The 18,755-nt window shown below is 35.7% G+C and overlaps 1 protein-coding gene and 1 long non-coding RNA gene across 5 annotated transcripts; one reads left to right on the top strand and one right to left on the bottom strand.

Annotated features, from left to right (window-relative positions):
• Positions 1–476: 476 nt before the first annotated feature.
• Positions 477–9,571, bottom strand: LOC138937942 (uncharacterized). 4 transcript variants are annotated; one of them, XR_011447603.1, is made up of 4 exons: positions 9,233–9,571; positions 3,138–3,288; positions 2,327–2,646; positions 477–1,884 (listed from the first exon to the last, which is right to left on the bottom strand). It is a non-coding gene; the product is annotated as an uncharacterized lncRNA (long non-coding RNA). The 4 variants fall into 4 exon arrangements; XR_011447604.1 differs by having other exon boundaries at positions 9,347–9,571; XR_011447602.1 differs by lacking the exon at positions 9,233–9,571 and adding an exon at positions 3,602–5,133.
• A 56-nt stretch (positions 9,572–9,627) lies between these two features.
• Positions 9,628–18,003, top strand: LOC138937940 (tubulin beta-1 chain). Its single transcript, XM_070304655.1, has 2 exons — positions 9,628–9,831; positions 16,372–18,003. Exons 1-2 carry the CDS (start codon positions 9,775–9,777, stop codon positions 17,656–17,658), a joined length of 1,344 nt encoding a protein of 447 aa, XP_070160756.1. The 5' UTR covers positions 9,628–9,774; the 3' UTR covers positions 17,659–18,003.
• The last annotated feature ends 752 nt before the right edge of the window (positions 18,004–18,755 follow it).

Genomic DNA, 18,755 nt, shown 5'->3' with positions numbered 1-18,755 from the left:
GAAACAGAGATAATGCGCCAGCATTATCTAAATCAAAGGTGTGGTTCATGAACTTTTGATGCCAATCCATTTCGATCGAGAGATAACCCGAGGCTTAATTTCTCTAGCTTGCGGCCTATTTCGCAAATAGATTAGAAGTAGATTAGAAGCAAAACAATTTTGAAAAGCGTGCCGTTTTCGCAAGGATAGCAATAAACATTGCACAATAGAAAGTGAAAGATTTAACATTTAAATGATAAAAATATATAATTTGTAAAGATTTATTATAAATAGAAATGTGTGTACTTGAATTGACATAAATATATAATTTGCTATAATTGTTTTAAGTTATTCATATATGAAGTTTGGAATGAACTTTATGAATTTATAGACTTGCTTCGCTCTTATATCTTACTGTATTTTATTTAAAAATATGGATTATAGTGTGAAAGATTTAAAGAGAAATACTTCCAAATTTCATAAATATAAGGGAAGTCGAACAATTATAGGATATATAATTGTAGAGATATATAACTGTATTACCACGGTCGTATTCCACTTATATACACAAGATTTTATTTTTTATATGTCGACGTTTACATTTCCGCTGAGATATTACAAAATTGTGCTCTCCGGGACGTGGGTAGCGTGCGTTTCAATTCTTCGCATTAGATATGCCCATATGATATGCGTGCAAATCCGAACACATTGCGTATTTTCGAATATTCTAGAGATTTCTCTATCAATTAAATTTTACCGTGAATCTTTTAATTTATATTTCTAATAAAATAAAAAAATTTACTTGTTAACTCAACTCTACTTCAATCACTCTCCTTCTTATAAATCAATATCCATTCGATTAAATAAGCGGATACATTTTCTTCACAAATTATGATTTACATTTTCATCTGTACGATTTATGTAGATTATCGCAGTAATCTTGAAAAGAAAGGTTACATTTAATAAAGTTACGTTATCGATGTAATGAAAATTTACAAAAAAAACAGGAGATTATATAGGTCGGAGACACGTTCACCCGATGCAGCAGAGAAGATGCGGCCAATCGAAAGAGCAATAAAAAAAAGGCTGAATGTAGATTGCAGCGGGTGTAGCCAAATATGGGCAAGTGATTCCTTGTGTCGATCAATTAAACCTCCGTCTCTCTTTCTTTCTCGCGCACTATCTCACTTTCCTTTTTTTTTTCATCTTTCGTGAAACGACACGGGAAAAGAGAACTTAAAAGAAGCGTCAAGATTCGCGCGAATGCGTTTTACGAATCTCCCTCCTTCCTTTCCCCTCGTTCTTAATCTCGAGAATCCCATAACGCTAAAACATATCGAGTTGTCTCGTTCCCTCGGAAACCGTATGGGGAAACCAACGAAAGTGATTACACGCAGACTTATAACGATGAAATATTCAGTTCTATTCCGCGGATTTCAAGAATGTTGGGATTATGCTTTTAGGATATTTTTTTTTAAGAGATCGCGCAAGTATAAATTTTAAAGTGTTATAATAATATTCAATATTAATCATTAAATATAATTTTAAAAAATACTCGATATACAATAATAGTTAACAATAAACTGTAATCACAATTCTTTACGATTTATCAATAAACGCATTTGAAGAATCATGTTCTTGTGATTTAATTTTACTTCTGATTTAATTCTTAGCTCTCTTTCTCTCTCTTCCTTTGGATAATCGAATACCATAATGGATCATTCTCTTGTATTGCTCCGCGCATTTTGCCGATGTAACAGTACAAAAGCGACTAACGAGATCGCCATGTACGGCCCATCCAATGTTATAGAACTTCTGACTCTTGATTCCTTCTTCAATAAGTGGGAGGTCCTTTATTGCCTTTAAATGGCATCGATGGCACTAACATGACGCATTGTATAATACCTAGTGATCAAATTAAAATACGAACATCATATCAATACATATAGTTATTATCGGCATAATATCAGCTTTGAGCGCTATAAATTAAAAATATATATAAAATAAAACGGAACAATTAATACTATTAAAATATTAGTTAAAAAAACAACAATATATTAATGAAACTGTAACTTCAACATATATCAGTTGCGCATAGTAAAATATTGATAAGTGTTATAAATTGAAAATATTTGAAAATATAATTATATATTGTCACTCGTATATATATATATGTGTCAGTTAAACGTATTTCTATCTTTTTTATATAGTATAAAAAACGTGATTAATTTCTCTCAAAATAGATTTGTGTGCGTGACAATTTCTAATTTTTTAATTTGCTTCTGTTAAAAATCGAGAAGGTGCAAATGCAATATCTTTCTTCTCAAGGCAACGAATGTAATCCTACCTCCAGAATCAAATGCCAAGAGAGGAGAACTTCGTTCTCCTTCGTCGCGATGCATATATCGTTGGCGACCTCCGCAAGTGGAAAGCCATTTACGGCAAACACGCCGACGTTGTCGTCTGTTTTCGAGCTCCCGTATCGCTCGATCCCATAAGAAAGTGATCATGTCACAAAACTTTTGGCCTGGATATATGAAAGAGACCCTCCCTCGAACAAGGATGTCTCCAGAAACACTGAATCGCACGATTTCACCGGGGATTATGCTTTTTGCAAATGTTGCACTTGGATAAAATGTGTAATTCCGTTCTACTTATTTCATTTTTCTGTATGGAAGAAAACAGAAATGAATATCTATTCTGTCAAATGTAAATTGTGTTATTTTTTTTCAATACTTAATTTCCCAATCAAAAGACTTTGAGAATATGTGTATTATAAGTTTATATATTTTGTTATATTTCACATTGTAATAAAAATGGTTTTCTTATAGTATACTTGTTTGTTCTATTGTATTCTGTAATTTTGCGCTTCTACGAAATTTCAAGCGATAATACTTAATATTTTTGCATTAAAATGTCACTATATAATATTTGTATTGATTAATTTTATATAAAGCTAATGTACGATGGATCGCATTTAAGAGAAACTACATGTATATAAAAATAAATTCGCAACTTAAAGATTAATTAAAGATTATAAATAAATAAATAAGAAATTAATCGAATATATATGTATCCGTTAGATATTATTTAAAAAAAGATCTTTTAGAGATATAATATATTTTGGAATGTAATGTGGCACCACCCAATTTACTTACCACCCACTCCCGATTACGTCAGTAATGAGACAAATAAACTGGCCTGCGGAAGCATTTAAGCGTATCTGTTGCCGTTCACCTTCTTAGGATCAATAAAGTACCAGGCGAGGCAAAGTCTAGTCTGGGTCGCTCCTCTCTTTAGCCATCAATCCTATACATACAACAATATCTTATCTATACATATATATTTTTATTAATATAGCTTGACCATGTGATAAACGTCAATGTGCCCCCATCTCTATAATTTCCATAATTTTAATATCCAAATATGAATTTTAACATCCTACATCTCTCTATTAATTTGCTTATCAATTATCAAGATTATATAATTTTCTAGATTTCTTTCGAAAATTTATTCTCGGCTCAATTACTTTTATATATGCAACATATAAAAGTCAGACACAAAATTGCCATTAACCGACTGGTTGGCTAGTCCTCAGAAATGGGAATCGCACGCGACTCACCCTGTGGCATGTTATACATATATATAGACGATATCGATCGTATACGATGACTCAATGCTCGCTGTTTCCGAATCAAGGTAGTTTTATATGACGAACCCCTAGTCGCGATCATTTGTTTCATCGAGGTGAATTTTGCGCGCAGTTCGCGGAAATTCTGCACAATTCGTACGAGAGGGTGGGAACTCATTTAAGGGGAGCAAAAAAACGCCCATCCACCCCGAGGTCGATAACCGTGACTCATGCTGAACCTCCCTTGGTGTGACATGCGTACAAAATGTCATAGGTTCGCCTGTTACCAGGTAGGAATCCAGCGACATTCACAATATGTACATCGACGCGCAATTGATCAAGTCTGACATTGAAAGTTGAAGATTGATTATAGGAATATTAAGCTCAGATTGACGCATATAGTTAATAAAGTATATCATGATCTAGATTTCGTATATTTACGAATCCTGATCGAATCGAGCTCAATTAAAGCTAAGAGTCTTTAATTACAAACGTATTTAAATATCTGTTTTGTCAAAATAATCCTGCGAATAAAATTTCATGAGTATTAATGGACTTAATTGTACTCACATCGATCAGAATCGTCTGAATCAGAAGTGCCATTAACGTAATTTTATTTCGCTAGCTAATTTCTATTTCGAACTTTCATGTAAATTAATATAACGTATCTGTTAATTTGATAAAAATGTAGTAAAAAGCAGTAAATAAACCATTTTTTAATCGAAAATATTTCTACACGTGTAATAAATAAAAATTTTGCGCTATTATATATTGTTAAAATATTTGCATAACATATTGTGAACTATTATGGATTGTACATTATGTAAGTCATTCTCAACAATTCAACAGAATAATAATTTGCGTTCTACGCTAAAAGCGATAAATTTTTGACGAGTGTTTTTCTCTATAATATTAATAAAAATTTTATTTTATTTAGGAAGTCTATTATCACCGTTTTAAAATTTCTTAAAAAAGGAGAGTATAGATACATACATGCATACATATATACACACACATATACACACACATTAATAGAGCTATCGATAATCAATAAGAGTTTATTAAGGAAGTCGCGGTCAGCTTTGATTCTGATTTGTAAGTCAGATTTAGCGCTAAATTTATGCGATGATGTCGTGTATATTCTCGCGTACTTCATTTGTTGTTACGAGCACTTTAGCTGTTATCAGCGCTCACATCATGATATAAAAGTGGCATTAAATAATACTCGATTGATACAGATCGATCCTTAATTATCGCGACACAGCCATGTAACGACGCCAACGTTACATTTCTCTTTTTTCTCGCTGGAAACATGCTCGGATATATATGTGGTTCTAAACTAGACATGATGTCACCCGACATTTATATTCACAAATTCGCTACTTAATAGCATAGCCAACGAAGGACAATGGGCATTAAACCGAGCGCTTCCACGTGGATTGTTCTTTTGTCAGGCATTATGCAATTCACTGCGGTAAGATTGACAAAAAACTTTTCGATTTACGTCAACAGTCCCTCATATATTAATCACTATATATATACGTAAATTAATATAATAATTTTATATATATATATATATAATTATTATATTATATTATATACATGTATAATTTATTAATAATAATATATACATATAATACTTATTATAATAAATAATAATAAGTAAACATTATAAATAATTTATAACGATAGTTTAATTTGATATATTATTTTTGTACACGTGCACAAAAATAATAAAATAACAAAGCACAACCTGCTAAATATAATTTATCTCTCTCTTTCTGTTTTCTTCCAATCGTTATACTTGCCATTATACAATGTATGCCGAAATCGTTTAATCGACGTTCGACAGAGTATCGCACTAGAGAATGTATCAAAACTCGCGGAAGCATCGTGAAATGGTCGATGCACTTACACATCGAATGCAACCGCTTACATCGCGCCACGCCAGAGGGGAAATCGTGCCAGCCATAATAATATAATTATGATAACCGCGGATATACTGTATCATCGACTGTACCAATGCGGCGGCCCCGTTATGCGCGAACCGCGTATCGTTTATCACGCAAAAAACCACGCATGATCGCGCGCGCGCGTGGGATCTTTCTCTTTTTTTTTTATTCTCTCCTCTCTGACGAAGCTGCGCGCGAGGTTGATCCATACAAGGTAACGATCAAGGCAGGAGACCGGCTACACCCTGCCGTCATCGTCGTTGTCGATTGCGCCTTCTCTCTCTCTCTCTCTCTCTCGCTCGCTCGCTCGATCGCATACGTATGTGTATTGTATGGAGATTGTGTGCGTGCGCGACAGCAAGGAATAACGTAATATTAAACATTGCGTACAAGGGCGTTTGACCCACCCATGATGTAATCTATTCTATTCCTCGTTATTATAAAGTGATAGCACGAAGGAGTCTGTATGTCGATATAAAAAAATGTGTTACTATTGTAAAATGTATCAAGTCTTCAATTTCGCATTTATAGAATTCATACAGTTCCTTGTTTCGTATAATGTAGATGCGTTATGGTTTCAGATTCTTGTATATGTATGTATGATTCCTGTATAGGTATATGTGTGTGTTCCATATTATGTTAGAATCAACATTTTAAATGGAATATCTCACAAAATATAATTACATTATATAAAATAATATCATGAATATACGACGTACTTGTAAATATTACAGAGAGATTGTTTTGGAATCGATTTATGCGCGAAATATTTCTGAAGGAACAGATGATGTAATGTGACGTAACTAATTAGATTACGCGAATGGATACAGATATAATGTCGTAATTTCATACACAGAGTACGCTATTAGTGTTCATTAATTAAGCTCACGGCTTAAGATTGCGACGGGCGTGTACGTATTTGTGAGTCGCTTATCGACTTTCTCCTACAAGAGAATTAGGGTACTTATATAGATCTAAGGCGACTACTAGGGTAAGGGTGGAATAGGCCATTGAAGGTAAGCACCTGCCACATCGTCCTGCTTAACACTCTATCTTAACAAGCGACACTCTGTCTTATTTCCAAACGGCTTGTTTTTATCTGCATTAAAAGCTTTGATACTTTGCAATTTTCTATTTTTTATTACAGACTTTAATACTTTAATTAAAATTTAAAAAAAAGAAAGATAATTTGAAATTTTTACGATACACTTATTTTGCCTTTGTGCATCTGTCATTTTCTACTGCAGATTGCTTAATTGCAATATATCTAACAGAATGATTAAGAATAATAACGTAAAGGATTGATTCATCGTTTTTAATGAATGAATCATTAATGTCCATCTAAATGCACGTAAGTCTCTTGTATATAAAAGCTTAGATAATGCACCAAAGTTTTTACACTATTAAAGTTGTACATATATGAATTTACACACACATATGTATACACAAACACACACACAATATAAAATATAATAAATAACTTTAAAATACAATTCACGCAAATAGTAATTAAATAATTAAAATTTCACATCTTACAAAGAGAGAGAGAGAGAGAGTGAGTGAGTGTGTGTGTGTGTGTGTGTGTAGTACTTGAAAATTTTTCAAAATTTAATTTAAATTGGCAGATATTTTTGTATATTCTCTTTTTTTATAAACCTTTTTTTTCCTAATTATCAATAATTATAATCACAAAATTCTATATTCTATCGTCTTCATGTTATTTACGTACACATGTACATACTGTAACTTCTTTTAACAGGATTTATACTTGACACGTTTTTGAGGAGGCGTTACATATGGCAAGCCAACGGATTTTACGTAGAAACGAGACAGGAGATTGCCGTTAAGATAATGTAATATCGCGTGAATGAAACCGTGGATGAATACAATACTGCTTTGCAACGAATCTGCATCTCCGCATTCGCGAAGATCTTTCGAGACGTTTTAACTGTAAATTTCTTATGTCTCATCCATACGATTGATGTAATTGAACGTTATAAAAATATAATAATGTAGAGATATAAAAATAAATACATTTAATAATTCATATACTTATTCTTATACTTGCACACACATATAATTCTCCCATTCTCTCTCATATATATAATTTTCTTATTAATTTATGTTTTCTATAAAATATTCGTGAAATGTATTGAAATCATTTCAGAACCAAAGAATTGTTCAATATTTACAAGATTAATAAATGTTTTGAACATCTCGTAGGTTTTTGATCATGTCCCAGTAAACACAAAGTAACAGTAACGCAACATTAATGTTATAATTTCTCACTCAACAATGTAGCTGTTATGTACAAGGCATGTTACATTGCAGTTACATTGTTGAGTGGGAAATTATAATATTGATGTTATATTACTTTTGCTTTGTGTTTACTGGGGTACTTATGTTTCCTTTGAAAAAATTTAGATATAGATGTGTGGAAATAACTAAAAATTAAAGTTTTAATCGAAATAGTCTCTAACGAATGTCGCTTGTCTTAAAAAAAAGTCGGCAAAATCAGCGTCGCCCATCAAGGCGGCTGTTTGCGGAGAGCATCTGCATTCTTGGCGGCCACGCCTGTGAATCGATACGCGCTGCAAGCGCTCGTATCTCGTCCGGAAAATCTCGTAACGAAATCAACATCAGCGGCATATCTGGAACAGTTGCTTTCTTGCGCCGAGGCAAAATAATCGACGTCTTGTATCGAAGATCCCTCGCGCATTAACATCCGTAATCGATCCAACAGTCCCTCCTTTTTGTATCTCTTTCTAGATAGAGAAACCTAGCTTCACCCACATTTATATCAGTCAGGACCGGTGCCCTTTTGGGATATCTGAAGGGCTACAGAATTAACGGTCAAAATACAGTATTATGTTAATATTGTAACGTTATATATAAATTATCTCGTCGCAATTTTTTGGAAATTTTTCGAGTTGAGATATCTTAGATTATTAATTATGCAAGATTTAAATATAAATTATAGTATTTTGTAAATTTGCAAGCGCACATAATACAAATTATACAAAAATTTGAGCGATAATACGATAAAATTTCGTAAAAATTTTACTATTATAAATCTTGCAAATTACATGTAATGATAAAACTATCGTCTCATAATTTTTTAATTATCACTTTTTATCATTATTGTCTTTTTTTAATTGAGAAATTGTATTTTCTAATATATAAATTTATTCAAATCTTTTTCATTCTGTGTGGCTGACGATATAAAAGAACGATTTAAATGTCATATTAAAAGTCATTTGAAAAGTCAATTTGATGATTCTGTTATGTTGAAACTGCATATACAAGTAAATGGAGATTTTGGGCAAATTTATTCCAGAACCATGATTAATGAAAGGCTCTATTGTGTAGATGAGCCATAGTAAAGATCGCTAGAACGACCTGAACTCATTATTCAATCATTAGACAAATTACTGAACAAATTTTCTACCATCTACCAGCATTTACCAAGACTATGTTCGGGGAGCGCACTTTTAGCGCTATGAGCGTGCTCTGTCCTTGTTCAACTTTCAATAAGTAACAAAGATAGGACACGACGCTGTTAGCGCTAATAGCGTCTCCCCGAAAGCACCCCAAGAGCGACTAATGCGAGAAATCAATAACCCAAAATTACAATTAAATAAAAAGAAAGGTAAAGTGTAAAAGTACATACAATTTTATCCACGTCTGTGTCTTCCATATTCATTTCATTATCGAGATAAACATCCATCGTTAGTAGTCGGAGAAATATCTCGTCGATATATGGACGCAAGAGAAAAATCCTCACCTAGGGCTCCGGACGATATTAGGTCGAGCCTGGCAGTCAGGCGTCGTAGTGGTTCCTCTTGAAAATTCATCGAATCGAAGCCGAAGCCGTCTCGGCGGCGTGCGAGATCCGCGCAGGCAGCAATCGACGTGTTCGCTGTACGCGCAGTTGGCAACGCAGAGGCGGCTCCGCCAATCAGACGCGCGCAACGCACTCGCCCCCTCTCCTGCATCCTGCGACGCCACTCTCTCCCTACCCCTCTCCCCGCCGTTCGGGAGGCTTGAAAATCTGTAACGGACACCGCAACCTCCGCACACTCGTCTCTGGGCTCTCGCGACGCGTTAGTCTGTAATCGTCGAGTCAGTTCGATAGTAATCGCCCGTCGCTTTACGTACCCACAAAGGGTCTCCTATATCAAGAGGTCACCGTCGATCAATTCCGTAGCAAACATGAGGGAAATCGTCCACATCCAAGCCGGCCAGTGCGGTAACCAAATTGGAGCAAAGGTAAATATTCGAAAAAAAAAAAGAAAAAAAAATGAGAATCTCTAATAGTAATAGAACCGAGACGCGTCCTCGCGCGCGCGCGCGTGTTTTTCCTTTGTTTCAAGATAGTATATCTTAGCTGATTCGATCGCGAGAATCACTGGCTATCGCGATTCCATTTTTCATCGAGATTCCTTTCTCTCCGTCTAATCGTCGAAAATCTCGCGAGATCGACGCGGAGCGATAATCCTCGCGGGCGTTCTACTTCGCGAGAAGAAAGGGATAATCGTATGCGGAATCCGAGTTCTTTTCAGAGTTCCTTGTAGCGATTCGTGTCTCCAAGGGTGGGGGGAAGGGGGGACGTGGATGCATCTGGAACATATCGTCGGTTCGTCGGACTCGGGATAATATGCGAGGAAATAACAACGGCCGAGCCTCGCCCGCACGGCGGTCGAAGACCTGTCATGGCGACAAGAGCTCGCCGGCCGGCCGGTAGGCAGGCAGGCAGAGGCTGTAACGGTTTTTTTTCCCCGCTATCCTTTTCTCTCGTCGCGTTCCTGTCGGCCATCTTTCCTCTGCGCGTGTGTTGTAATATTCCATCTACTCGAGCCAACTATGTCGTGAACGATACGGGATGGAAAATTCGAGAACCGGACGAAGGATCAGTCGACGAGATTCGCCGAAATTAATCTGTCATTCGCGGAAACCGGGCATCCGAGACCTGGGTGTGGCATCTTTCTCTCTTTCTCTTTCTCTTTCTCAGCGACGAGAGATCATCGGTTTTACGCGATGATATCGACCGGCTGCGCGCGCATCTCTTTCTCGTTCCGACCGAATAGCCTTTTCCACTTTTAGTCCCTATCGTAATTCTCTCAAACGTTTGATGAAATTTGCTAATATCATACGCGACGTTGTATTTATTTGTAAAATGTGATAAGGGAATTTAATAGAACACGTCATGCATTCTGATTCATATTTATTTGCGCTCGATATTACCGTGAATAACGAGAGGCTCATCGTATCTCGCTATCTCCCTTCAACATTTTTCTCTCTTCGTCTCTTCGCGTCACCGGCGTCACCTTCACACACTTGCATGCGCTAAAGATGAATGCACACCGAACGAAAGAAAATTACGAATATACCGATTGTCGCGTAAAAAATATTAACGCTCATCTCGCGTAATTTTAATCGAACGAGACGCTATTATACGATCAATGTCGTTGAGATTTTCTCAAATATTTGATTTATCGCATGGGAAAAGCGATCAGGGTGGGAACGCGTCAGATGTGTCGGTATGCGCGTCCCCTTAAAGCAGATGGAATTCCTGCGGCGTCACAATCCCGCCAACTGCGTGCGATGCGTTCATCGCACGATGGCGGTGTTTCAAAATTTTCATGCGACGCCGTTAACGGACACCGGGGACCGCGTTATCGCGAGTCGATGGCGCTCGATTTTTCATTAATCATGCGTATCCGATATCTCAATTTCCATTCTACGTGCACGCGCTCGATTCTCTCCTCCCCCCCCCCCCCCCACTATATTCTACATTGATTTCTCGACATATATCACGCACGATCCTTATTATCGTCATGTATGAACAATTAGAAAAATATATTTGAAAAAGTATAAGAGATTTGTATTAATAATTGTGTAAATAAATATAAAAATGCAATATTTTCATTATTTCAAGGCTTGTTAGAAATTTTTTAATTTAATAATGTGGAGATTGTAAAGAAATTTTTTTATCCGTCAAAATAAATTAATAAACAATATTAATTAAAATATATATATATGATACTTTAGAAAAGGTCGTGTACGTGTTAAAAGTATTGCAAAACATTTTAATTAATAAAATATACGCTTTTGTATTTGAAAAAATTTTTCTTCACGTTATTATATATTTAACGACAAGAAGTTTTAGTTGGAACAAAATGTTAAAAATTCACATATATATGTAAAAACATTAATTATATGTATATAATTACTAATCGCATTCTGCTTTTATTTTTTTATAGAGTAACTTGAATTTTTTTCCCTATAATAGGATATATTATTCCCACTCGAATAATCTATTTAAATAATTTACAAGCCATGAGATTGGTAAAGATCGAGCGAGGAGAAACCGATCAACGTTCGTCGTCATGCTCTTGTAATTTTTAAGGCTGCTACGTCAAAGTCAATGCCCGTTTCTCGAACTGTCTATCTCAATCAATCTGGCATCATGTTAATATAACATGAAAAACTGTTTTATCTTTTTACAGCAAATTTGTTATAATAAACCTTGTAATTATTATGATAATAAGGATTGACAAGGTTTTTTTTTTTTTTTTTTTTTTTTTTTTTTTTTTTTTTTTTTACCAAACGGGCGTGATTTCTCTGTCCTGTTGTTAATTAATTCTATGCGATGCACTTTTTTATTTTTATCTTATCTAAAAATTGTTTATGACATTGATAATTGAATTATCGCTAAAGAAGTTTAATCTGATAAAAAATAAATGTCAAAACGAGGCGGTATCTTCCGATAATTTTTTTTTTTTTTTCCAGAAATTATATCGTGTATGTAACATGTGGCAATTAAAATATATAAAGTTTCATAATTTTAAAAATTACTTCATCATCAAAATACGTTAACAAATAAAGCTGTCATTGATTAAAATATACATATGATAGTTTAGAAAAGCTTCATGTGCGTGTTAAAGATATTAAAAAATATTTCAATTGATAGAATATACGTTTTTTAAGGGTATACATAAAGAGCTATATACATATATAATACAAGCTGCAAATACATTCTACTAGACGAAGTCGTTGTGTAACGATTAATCGAATTCGAGTCCAAGGACATCGAGTCTCACGTAGCGCGGCAACGCGTTCCCAAATAAAGGAAGCCAGGTGATATCCTCTCGCCATTTTCCTTCGCATCACCTCGGCCCGTTTCCAACCGTTTTGCTCGTTGCCGACCCTCTCTCTCTCTCTCTCTCTGGATATAGCCAGGTGTATCGATCGCGCTTGGTCTACAACTAGAAGACTGAATTTCGTTTATTGTTGCGATTCTATGATGATTATTATTTGACGACGATTTTTATATTTTAATTTCGATATTTACGCACGGATGGATGCATTAATGAATTATAAAGTTATTTTTTTATCGCCGATATATATTGATTTAGGAGTAAATGTGCACGAGTTTCATTAATATTGATTTTTACTGGTTGTAAAGTATAATGAATTTAATTTTACCAGTTTTAACTACTTTTTATAGCAATATCGCTATTTCAAGATCAAGTTCGTTAACAGCAGGAATTTATGAACAAGATCTATTTTCTAGACAGTGCGGTCATTTTTTGAAGCTTCATGATATCACTTTAATTACTTATCTTAATTAATTTAAAAAAGATATCCCCTAAATTTACATTTAAACAGGATGTTTAATTAACAATTATAGTCATTATTCTCATTTACTAGAAATAATAAAATATATTTATGCGAATACATTTTTATGAGATAGCGTTTATTCTCCATATATTCAAGATTTTATTAAAAATATTAATATTGTAATATCTTTAATAATTACAAATTGTATCGTTACAGTCGTGCATTTTGTAACAATGGCCATAACAATTCTCATCTCCTATTAGAAGTCAGAATGTCTTATCACATTTGAAGGCTGTTATCAGCCTTGCGATATATGTAATCTATAAGCGCATTCAATTGCACTTGAATTCATTAAAGACGTTTTTCTTTCCAATCTTTAAAAGAGAGAAATAAAATATCGCTGTTTCCAAAATTCGTAAATAACATTTAAAACTGCTTAATTTGTTTTTTTTTCTTTCTTTCTAGAAAGTTCATTTTATTTTTAGCACATGTAATAATTTTTGAATTTCGAGATTGCCTAATTAATTTTTTTTTTCCCCTTAACTTATTGTTTTTATATTTTACACAGCTTAAGCAGTGAGTTTTTCTAATCATACATCTTTTCAGCCATAAACGATGATTCGTTAAAAGTCTACGGGACCCTCGGGACCGTCCGTGCATCAATTACATTTGTGTCTGCTTTATAGTTATGCAATGCTTAAGTGCAACAGACGGCATATACAATTCATTTAGAATAACGGTTTCGACTTTTCGCTCTCCGATAGCAAACACCGACGGTATCTGTCGCCTGGAAAAAAGAAAGGGAAAGAGACAGATGCATAAATTTCGGCAAGGACTGACTTGAGAGAAATCTGCGGGCGGGCGGAGGGGGAGAGGATTTAAAAATGAGGACAAACAAATTGTCGCGCTGCATAACCGTGCGATCGCCGCTTATGTTAATTACATGACCGTATCGTGCTTTTACGGTCATCATTTCTATATATAGCAGTGACATTGGTGACTCATATATCTCTAACACGTATATACATATATATTGCAGCCAGACTGACTAAGAGGGGGGAGGGAGGGGTGAGAAGAGAGGAGGGAGAAGAGATAGGGTTGGGCGATTTTAGCTTTCGTCGACGATGCTCATATATGGGCACCTCTTAATACACCCATCGTTTTCACGTGGGATGTAGTATCGAACGGTAAGGCGGACCTTGGTGCTTTTGCGATGACTTTCACGCAAGTTGTATATGGATCTCGAGATTATTCGATGATATCTTCTCGCGAAAAAGAAGGGAAAAGGCACGGAATGAAAGTCTCATCAATATAATAGCGATAAAATTTTTCATCGGTGATTATTTACATATTTAATATTTATTTGATCGTTATCATATAAGATATATATTGTATATCCTTTTTAAGAAAGTATTAAAGGAACATATGAAATATATATATATATATGTAAAAATTAAATAAAGATATTATATTTTCTTTTTTAAACGCACGATAATGATTAACGAAAAATACGTATCGTTTTAAGCAAGGTAGCTCATTTTACAGTGAGATGGATTTACAAAGTGCACGCTTAGTTAAAATTGCAAACTGAGAATGAAATAATCTCTTCCATCTTATCGCACGCGCGCGCGCATGTTTTATAATTGGATATTGATAAATTGGTAGAAACGGCCAATTTCCATATAAGAGCATTTCTATTGTGAGAATTCAAGAGACGCATAATTCAAGTAACGTATAATTTTAGTACCTTGTCATAGTCTTTCCGTTATAGAGTCGCGCGATGATGTATTATATATTTTTGGACCTACGATTAGATTACATTATATTACTTGACTTGTTAAGGCGATATAATTACACTAGTCTAGCTATCCGTTATTTACACGCTTTTGTACTTGGAGATACACGCGTGCCTCTTTCGCACGTTGATTTCCAGAAATATACCACGGGGTCTTTGAACCACGTTACCGGGATGAACTAGAAAGAGATGCATCGGGGACCGCACGCGGTGATTTTGTAATTAGTCTTCCCTTTTGTTTGCAAATACGAAATTACAATCAGATACGTCCAGTATTGTGTCTTCTTTCTCGCTAATGGAAATATTTTTAATTGTCTCTTTACATTTAGTTTTCGACTTGAGATTAATATCAATTCTTTATTAATATTAACTAATATATCTCTCCTTCCACACTTAAAAAAATGTTTGATTATTTTTTTTGCACGAATTTTTCAAGGGATGCCTCTTACAAGCACAATATCAATCATGATTGTTATAAGGATCTATATAAATATTCGGTTTAAATTATGAAACCTTTGTTGCGACGCTTTATTATAAATTGAGACACTTACGAGCGATTGACATTTCAGCAAAGCGAGCGATTATGAGCGATTACCGTTGACGAAACAAGGACTTCCGCGAGATTACGTGGCAAATGATGGTCGCATCGCGATGAGCTTCGACGATCAACCAGCTCCGATAGATGCAAACGAAACTTGAAACATTCACGGTTGTTACCGGGCTGGCTGCCTTAATTAGTCTATTATCGCTCGGGCAATTCGATCGAGAAGCGAGAGCTCTTCCTTTGAAAGAGAAAAAAAGAAAGAATGTATAATCCGATATGCAGGCTTCTCGGACGTATTACGATTAATTACACGCGAGCTATTCTACCGCGTGGCTCGAGGTCGTTGAACCGGCTCCGTTAACACGGCTCGATACAACGGAAGGCTGGAAACGGATGCGAGGATAATTGCGGAGAGAAAGCATTGCGGTGCGCAAAACTTCCTTCTCTCGCGCACATACGCGCGGATGATGCGAGAGTCGGAACGCGTATCTAATTTTTGAAATAGCGATGATTCGTTCCGGCAGGGATAACATTTGCTAAACGAGGGAATATACGATGCGCGTATTTCCTTAACCGAACATCTTGCGATTGATTTTCTTCCAATTTTCTAAACTTGTTATATAATGGATGAAATTAAAAAAAAAACATGAATATATTTTAAGATTAAGATATTAAAATAGCAATTGAATAGAATTGACATAGAAGCAGATATATTTTTTGAAATCTTTTTAGTGTATTAGAATTCATGTTATATGATTGATAATAATATATGTCGAGATGACATAATGCTATATTAATAAAAATATTCTTACTCTTATTCTAAGCAATTACTTTTTTTGTATTGCAGTTTTGGGAAATAATCAGCGACGAGCATGGCATTGACCCGACTGGCACCTATCACGGTGATTCCGATCTTCAACTGGAAAGAATCAACGTATACTACAATGAGGCATCGGGTGGCAAATACGTGCCCCGTGCCATCCTCGTCGATTTGGAACCTGGCACCATGGACTCTGTACGCTCGGGACCATTCGGCCAGATCTTCAGACCGGACAACTTCGTGTTCGGTCAAAGCGGCGCAGGCAACAACTGGGCAAAAGGTCATTACACCGAAGGCGCTGAATTGGTCGACTCTGTTCTCGACGTTGTAAGGAAAGAAGCCGAAAGTTGCGATTGTTTGCAAGGATTCCAGCTTACGCATTCCTTGGGCGGTGGTACTGGCTCCGGTATGGGTACCTTGCTTATCTCCAAGATCCGCGAGGAGTATCCAGATAGAATCATGAATACGTATTCCGTCGTGCCGTCGCCCAAGGTATCTGACACTGTTGTCGAGCCATACAACGCCACTCTTTCCGTACACCAACTTGTTGAGAATACCGACGAAACCTACTGTATCGATAACGAGGCCCTTTACGATATCTGTTTCCGCACTCTGAAACTGTCAACGCCTACATACGGCGATTTGAATCATCTCGTCTCCCTCACGATGTCCGGCGTTACGACCTGTCTGAGGTTCCCTGGTCAGCTGAACGCTGATCTTAGGAAACTCGCCGTAAACATGGTACCCTTCCCCCGTCTTCATTTCTTCATGCCCGGCTTCGCGCCCCTTACGTCTCGCGGTAGCCAACAGTACAGAGCACTCTCCGTACCGGAACTCACTCAACAGATGTTCGACGCCAAGAACATGATGGCCGCATGCGACCCTAGACATGGCAGATATCTCACAGTTGCCGCTATTTTCCGTGGTAGGATGTCGATGAAGGAGGTTGATGAGCAGATGCTCAACATCCAGAACAAGAACAGCTCATACTTTGTCGAATGGATCCCGAACAATGTTAAGACTGCTGTCTGTGACATCCCACCACGCGGTCTCAAGATGTCTGCCACATTTATTGGCAACTCCACCGCCATTCAGGAACTGTTCAAGCGCATCTCCGAACAGTTTACCGCTATGTTCAGAAGAAAGGCTTTCCTTCACTGGTACACTGGCGAGGGCATGGACGAGATGGAATTCACCGAAGCCGAATCGAACATGAATGATTTGGTATCTGAGTATCAGCAGTACCAGGAGGCTACCGCGGACGAGGACGCCGAGTTCGATGAAGAGCAGGAAGCCGAAGTCGATGAGAACTAAGAGAAGATGACGTTATCTCGCAGCGATATTCTCTCGCCCTCTCCCTAATCTCTCTTCTTCTCAATCGATCAAGCGATAACGCAACACAGCCCTTCACCCCATGCTTCTTACCTCGTTATTTCTCTTTTGTATCTTTTTTTACGGATTTCTATTTCGAATTTTTGCGAAGTGCGCGCGTTTTCAATTACCTTTATCGCACTAAGTGCAACAATTCAAAGAGTTTTTTATTTTTGAATGTATTTCTGTTTGTTTTCAATTAATTTATACGCGCGCCCTTATCCAGTGTATAATTGTGCTGAGAGCGCGACCGCTCTACCATATTTGAATAAATTATTATCATATGAATCCGTCGTCACGCACTATTTCTTGATTATTACACAGACCTCTAGACTTCAATGCTATTAAGTTTTGTATTTTCGGAGACTTCTTATATATATTTATATTCGTCAAATACGCAATTTTATACTTATGATAAATAGATGTGAATAAAAATTCATGAAATATACGAGATGAGAGTATTGATTAGACAAATTAATTATCTGACACATGTAAAAAAAAACTAGAATATGAAATTACAAGTGATATTTATTGTTTAAACAATAATCATGTTAAATAAACATATGAATATTGCAATTATTACGGAATGATATTAATTTACTTGAAAATTTAATTAAAGTGAGATATATAATATTTTCTTGTCTTGAATATTTATTTTAATAATAGAGCATTATTTTAATAATTAGCATAATTCAATATAATTTATATTTTATAGAAATATGTATTTGTGTCAAAATCTATCTAAATTAGCATAGATATATGCGAGTATATAATCGCATTTATCTTTTTTTATTAAAAAAAAAAGTATAGAAATAATTTAGGAAGCTTAGATGTTAGAGAGGTGTTATCTATTCAACACTTCCATATAAATGACGTATTCGCGATATTATAAGCATGCTTGCGCATGTGTCTAGACTGAGGTGCACAATATATACTTCCGGCAGAAAGAAGTATGTTTCTCCGTTTACCCTTCTCTGGACACCGTTTCTAATGCAGAAATTACAGCAATTATCAGCATACCAGCAAAAACTATAGCATTA

The sequence above is a fragment of the Polyergus mexicanus genome, unplaced genomic scaffold, assembly GCF_030449975.1.
Source record: "Polyergus mexicanus isolate NDT 795.1 unplaced genomic scaffold, iyPolMexi1.0 SCAF_11, whole genome shotgun sequence".
Taxonomy (NCBI): domain Eukaryota; kingdom Metazoa; phylum Arthropoda; class Insecta; order Hymenoptera; family Formicidae; genus Polyergus; species Polyergus mexicanus.
The sequence above is the reverse complement of the archived record's forward strand: the minus strand, read 5'-3'. Positions and strand labels throughout refer to the sequence as shown.